We start from the raw sequence: 6,589 nt of genomic DNA, 5'->3' as shown, positions 1-6,589 counted from the left end.
TTTATATGAGAGAGAGCTCACCTTTCACCTTCACCACAAGGAGACAGAAAAAAACAAATAACAGCAACCATTTTAAGGAGACAGATGAGAACAATGAAAGTAGCCATTTTCATTTTGTTTTTGATCTTGTATAATCTCTCAAATGTCTGGACGGATGATATTATGAATAATGGGATTTCAGCAACCCTGTTTTTATACTGCCAAGGTCTGGCCACTGAGGTGATTGTCACTTTTTGTTTCATTAAAGCTTCCTTCATCTGTACTGAGAAACTGAAGCCTTTAAATGTAAAGAGAAGCTCTGTTACAAGGCAATTATTTTTAAATGCACTAGAGAAAACAGTTTTCAGTTTCTAGTTTCAGAATAAACCTTTTCAGTAACCTTGTCGAGACATTAATTTTCACTCAGGAATGATCCCTAATAATTCACATAATCCATTGATTAATTCTGGTACATTTCAATTTTATTCACATAATGCTCATGCTATGATTGTTTTTTTTTTACAATGATGCTTTAAAGAGACTACAGTGCTCAGTTCAGGAAGTGTCTGCCAAGAAGATTGATACAGTAGGTCCTTAAATACATCAGGGTCAGGACAAAAACAATAAGGCTCAAATACATTGGATCAGCACAGAAAAAAGAAAGTCATATGAGTGTGGATTATCTGATAACAGAATTTTCACTTTGTGGCAACTAAGCCTTTAATATTCTGAAATTCTCCATGGCAGTGTTTGTGTACTGCATTCAGCTGCTGAACAGGAAATATATGTTGTAAATGTATGGGTTGAGAGTACAATGCATTTCTACACACACACACACACTTTACATTACGATCACAAAGGGGAGAATGTATAGTGCCCCTGAACAAGTCAGTTATAAGTTGTTCTAAGATAACAGCCAATTTCACACAGCAATCATCAGCTAGATACCTACACTGAAACTAATGCACTTCACTATAACATAGAACATTTTTAATGCATTTTAAGACTTTATTAACAAGGTAAAGCAGAGTTGTGTTTGCAAACACCACTCCAGAATTATATATACAACATATATGGCGCCTGAAGCTGTTCAACAGATTACATAGCACATGTCTTTCTATATTTTTAGACAAAGAATTTTCACCATATATGAGCTCCTGAAGGGTGATCAATAACTTGTCACATTCTTATTTCTAGCTCCTGGATAATGTCCTTTTCTTATGTGTTTTTCAAGTTTTAAATAGCTCACTGTTCTAAATACACTACAATCCTCAGCACACAGTCACGCACAAAATCAGATAGATAATAGTAGGTAATTTTCTCTTATGACTGGGCATAATTCTATGTATTATTTTGATCAAGATCAATGAATATATTTCACAAGTGCTTGTATTGTTATATTATCACCCAGCTCTAATCTGCTAAATGTGTATAATTTGCAAATAAACTTGAATTGGCTGGCTTAATTGAGTTTTACTAATCCTTTACTTAAGTTTTTATATCAGGAATCTTTTAATCTAGCATGTATTATACAAATACATAACTCTCTTCTGTGCTCTCTCTTCTCGCGTTATTTAAATCTTCATAATTCTGGCTCTGAATCTTCTCGACCTTCTCCAGCAGCTCCGAAACCTGAGATCTATTCCCAGTTCCACTAATATTGAGAACATTAAACTGATTTTCATTCATTTCAAGTGTCTGGAGGTCATGGCCTTGGATATTCTGCTTTTGTTGTTCATCAGTAACAGTGAAAAGGATCATGACCTTCTCCCAGCACCTTTCTCCAAAAATCATCTTCATTTCTTTCACTATCTCTCTCTTCTCTTCAATAGACTGCTTTGCTGGTATGACTAGGAGGAAAGCATAAGGTCCACGAGAAGACAGACGGATACAGAATTGTATTTTTTGTTGTATATCCTCTGTGGAGAGCCCAGAGCTGAACCAGGCAGGAGTGTTGATCACAGCCACCTGCCTCCCGTCCACCACTCCCATATCTGCTGTGATCTTCCTCTGGATGGCTGGAGAGGTATCAGCTTGACTCTCCTCTCTGCCAAATATCATCTGTTCAACCGCAGTCTTCTCAGGCCCAGATATGCCCAGCAGGACAAGTGTCAGTTCTGATGCAACTTTAGGATCTGTTTCATCTGTAAAAAGAATGAATCATTAGGGGTTCAAGAGAGCCAAAGTCATTATGAAACCAAAATGAATTCTGTTTGACCCTCACAACAACAAAAATTAGTTAAACTATACTGAAAACCTTTAGTAAATAAAAAGGTTTATGGAGAATTTTGGTTTCTTCTTTTTCTGTTTCATATATAATAAAAACTACTGAAAATCAAGTAGCTACGCTATATTCAACTAATTAACTACAAAAATCTAATATTAAAAATTTTATGTGAATGTAAAAATCATACTCACAGAAAGATATTTTGGGCCTCTCTGTGTCTATTCCACCCTATTGAGTCAGAAAAGAGTGATGCATAACATATTTGTTAATGGAACATAAATGCTGAATAAATTTAACAGAGTTGCAGTTTACATTACCTTAGAAACGATCCATTCATAAATGCTTGAAAACCATGCCATTATGTTTTGTAGAGCTATATGCAGCGATGTCTGCTCCAGCATAGTTCAGAAAAAGCGACAATATGAAACTGGTTAGTCTGTTTATCCACATAAGTTTCAGTACTATTTCAAGTACTTTCAGTAGCTTAGCTGTATTTACATGTTTTCAGCTAACTTTGTGGAATTTTGTGTTTTGCTACCATTTAATCATCACTTTAAGTAACATGTATTTAAAGGTTATTTTATCTTTTCTGCCATATATGTACTGTATTAAAAGAAGTTTAAGAATCATATTTTCTTACTTTTTTATCCATTTAGATATTCATTTAATATTTTCATGGTCACTAAGCACAGGATTTTTTATTTTTTTGGGATCATAAATTGACCTTAAAGGTGCAGTAAGCGATTTCTCATAAACAAAACAAACAAACAACAACAACAAAAAACATTATGTTAGTACATGCAGTAGTCCTGGCTTTATTAATAGGGGAAAAATCTAAGTGGATCAGACCAATCAGAGCGAGCACAACAACACTCTTGTAGCCAATCAGCAATAGGGGGCGTTTATGCTCATGATGGGGAGGAGAGAGAGTGAGCAAGAAGGAGATTTGTAAAAAGAATGTAGAAAGAGTGATGGCTGAGACTCTACCAAAGAGTAAAATGTCACAAAAATATATCACTGGAAAAAGAAGGGTTATGATCAGGCAAGAGTGGACCCATGTTCATACTGGACAATTTTTTCCAGTTTTAGAGAGCGGGAAGGTCTGAAAACAGACACTGAGGTTCAGAAAGTATAATTGGAGTATTAACCTAATGTATTTATTACATTTAACTATGTAAAGCTAAATGTAATAAATAAAGCTATGCTCATGAGTTTAATGCACGGGAGGCTATTTCTAAATATGAGACGTGACCATTTATTACATTACATTTTCTGATTAATATTTATCTTTTATCCTGAAGAGCTGGATACCTGTGGCTGTAGACATTGAAGGATTCTGGTCAGAGCTTCATAATTCTTCTTACACTTAAAGAGTCCCTCATCCTCATAGAAAAAACAGTCCACTGTGAGTGTATCCACCCTGGTCACATATCTGCTGCTATCTGGCACAATCTTATCTGGGTCGATTGTGTGATGAAGCACTATGAAAACAGCTGGTTTAGACTCTGTTAAAATGGAGTGATCAAATAGTTGTTATAAGTCATGGTAAACATGAGTACAATAACTTGAGATAATTGAATAAAGATATTACACAATACATGCACTAACAGCACAACACCTGAGAGAGCGTTAAGTTCATTCAGTGCAGCATCAATGTCAGTTCCTGTCCTTGAAATAATGAAGCAGAAAACCAAGATGGCATCACACTTCTCAACGGTTAACTCCTTCAGACCTAATATGTGCTGAAGGACATTTGTTATGATCGCCTCTTTGGTTGCAGATCTCTTTCCAGGTGAAAGGATGAAATATTTATTTCCTTCAAGAGGAAGTAAACTAATTCATAAAATAATAAGTCATCTCACCTTAAAAGTCATCAATTTATACATTAAAATCCAAAAATAAATACAAAAATATCCAAACCAAAAAACAAATAAACTCTTACGAAACAATCACTAAAACCATAGGTTACAGTTTCTATTACCAGTAATCGTAGGATGTTGGTCTTTCGGTCCTTCAATGCAGTTCACATCAGTATCTGTCTTAGTTGTATGATCCATTTTAAGTTTAGTTCTGAAACTGACAGTATACAGTAATATTCTTGATTATCATTTTCATTGTATATCTTTGTTAAGATCAGGATTGTTCTAAACATGTACTAGTTAATGTTTGTTAGATATTTCAGCATTTTATATTTTCATAGTCTGGGTCTTGGACAAAATTAAAACATTAAAATATACGCAAATTATTCATGCGATTCAATTATGTGACGTCAAAATTTCACTATAATAAAATATGGTATTGCCTATTTAACAGTCCAAATATCGGCAAAGACACAAAATACAAGCGCTTTTGTAGTACAGAAATACCCTGCTGTGTTTGTATTAAGCTATAAGTCCTTCAGATGTGTATACGAAAAATGTGTTCTCTGATGTCCACATATTTAGGCCTATATTTAGCCTTATGTAAATAATAATCTTTATGCATGATAGCCTATATTAATGAATAACTTACACAACAGCTTATCTGACGTGCATTTATTCAAATAAGTCTAATGTAACATGGTTTATAATAACTTTAGGGTTTATGTTGTTTAGAATAGAATTAGAGTGTCTGCTGCTACTCACCCGATCTGCTCTCCTCTCTATTTTCTTACACAATAACATAACAATCTTTCACTTTCGTCTCGACTTTCAGACGAGCTATTAGGTTCTTTTTCAGTGACAGTACAAAACATCAAAAAAAGGAAAAAAAACAATGTAATATACAGTGACAAACAGTGCAACTTCACAACTCTGCATAGCAGGAATGTAGTGCAGATGCGTAAAAATGGGCCACGCAACATGGTCACAACATATAGGGCGCAACTTCTGTTGTTATGAATGTGATTAAATTACCTCTTCTCTGTGTCCTATAAATAATGGTACGTTTGTAACCATGTATTGTTAATATGCTAATTCTGTAATTAAGAGATTTTAATTCTGTTTCTCCTGGATAATTTTAAAACATACAGAGAACCCCTAAAGGGACATAGTGGTGGGAAAAATATTGGGTGGAGGGAAATGTTTTGCGATCTCTCGCAGTACCAGTTGAGTAAAGCATTAGTATTATCTGGGGACCTTGAGTGATTTTGAAATTACCTGAATTTTGTTTGTAGACATTTAAGACATAAAGATGAAACATGTTCTTATGTAATATAAAGTAACTTAATTTAGTGGTTTTCAATCCTAATCCTGGGGATCTGCATATTTTGTATGTCTCCCTTTGTAAACACACCTGATTCAGATAACCAGCTCATTGGCATAAAGGAGAAACATACAAAATGTGCAGAGCGGTGATTCCCATGCAAGACGAGAATTAAAAACTCCTGTTTTAATTGATTTAAGTCAACTCATCTCAAGCAGAAAAGTCATCCGGTTTTATCTATCATTTCAATCTAATTAAAAAAAAAGAGTCCTGAGACTTTATAGTTAGTCACTTACCAGTAATCGGGTAGCCTACTTCTATCATCTTCTCTTTAATGTCTGTTTGACCCTGATGGTACGTAATGTAATTCTTAATTATCATTGTTTAAATCATGATTTAGAATGTGAAAATCTAAACATGTTTATATATTTGTTAAACCATAAAATATAATATGTAATATTATATTCCATGACAAATGTAAAACAACATATACCCATTGGGGCCCCTGAAACACATTATGCTATTAAATATCTAGCATTGTCTGCATCAGAATAAACTGCACATTTGGTTTATAAGTATCACAATCCCCAGTCACCAGTCCATTCACTATTTACCAGTCCAGTCTACTGGGAATACATTTCCCACCATCCCTTCTGGTCAACACCTGCACTCAGTCAGCCATCACCACACCTGCCATAGATGATCTCATCAAGCCTTGCATAAGGGTCCGTGTTACGCTTCACAATTCAATTTTCAGACCACATGGTACAAATGCAAAAATGAAAAAATTAAACCAAACATGCATTTTTTCAATTACTTCATAAATTAATAATTGCAATTTTCTCTCCTTTTTTCAGTTCACTAAATTGTGACTTAAGAAATGATAATTGGAATAAAAATCTAAACAAATTTTCTAAATTTCCATTTGTACCATTAGCGCGGGGGTGTGCCGCAGACTGTTTCACAAACGCTTAAGTGGCTTAATGTATCCTACTAAAACAGTGACACTGGAAGACACTCCTTATTAATAATAAACATATAGGCTACTATTTACAGACAAGTAGAATATCCCAGAATATGGAAGCAAATTGCGCTAAATTGTAAGTGTTTTGTGCCCCACTAAAAATGAACAAAGACAAGTGGTATAAATTAAAAAGCCCAAACTCTGTATATTTATTAATTAGATTAGATTAGATTAGA

At 34.3% G+C, this 6,589-nt stretch overlaps 1 protein-coding gene across 3 annotated transcripts; it reads right to left on the bottom strand.

The window, feature by feature from the left end:
- Window positions 1-487: 487 nt before the first annotated feature.
- si:dkey-58f10.6 (uncharacterized protein LOC564033 homolog) lies at window positions 488-4,889 on the bottom strand. Of its 3 annotated transcripts, none has more exons than XM_019074106.2 (7): window positions 4,831-4,889; window positions 4,188-4,282; window positions 3,825-4,022; window positions 3,518-3,711; window positions 2,524-2,595; window positions 2,398-2,434; window positions 488-2,123 (listed from the first exon to the last, which is right to left on the bottom strand). In XM_019074106.2, the coding sequence occupies exons 2-7, from the start codon at window positions 4,261-4,263 to the stop codon at window positions 1,507-1,509; spliced, it is 1,194 nt and encodes a 397-aa protein (XP_018929651.1). In that variant the 5' UTR covers window positions 4,264-4,282; window positions 4,831-4,889; the 3' UTR covers window positions 488-1,506. The 3 variants fall into 3 exon arrangements, with proteins under 3 accessions (XP_018929651.1, XP_018929653.1, XP_042612474.1); XM_019074108.2 differs by having other exon boundaries at window positions 4,188-4,276; window positions 4,831-4,878; XM_042756540.1 differs by lacking the exon at window positions 3,825-4,022 and having other exon boundaries at window positions 4,831-4,879.
- Between the last annotated feature and the right edge of the window lie 1,700 nt (window positions 4,890-6,589).

Source organism: Cyprinus carpio, chromosome A5 (genome assembly GCF_018340385.1).
Source record: "Cyprinus carpio isolate SPL01 chromosome A5, ASM1834038v1, whole genome shotgun sequence".
Classification (NCBI taxonomy): Eukaryota; Metazoa; Chordata; class Actinopteri; order Cypriniformes; family Cyprinidae; genus Cyprinus; species Cyprinus carpio.
The sequence above is the reverse complement of the archived record's forward strand: the minus strand, read 5'-3'. Positions and strand labels throughout refer to the sequence as shown.

Bases quoted from the DNA above. Each gene is read 5' to 3' on its own strand.
- si:dkey-58f10.6 (XM_019074106.2), bottom strand. From the start codon at position 4,263: ATGGATCATACAACTAAGACAGATACTGATGTGAACTGCATTGAAGGA. The intron at 2,596-3,517 runs GTATCCAGCTCT...ATGCTGGAGCAG, and splicing joins TTCAATGTCTACAGCCACAG to ACATCGCTGCATATAGCTCT. The intron at 2,124-2,397 runs GTGAGTATGATT...TTCTTTTTACAG, and splicing joins GAGGCCCAAAATATCTTTCT to ATGAAACAGATCCTAAAGTT.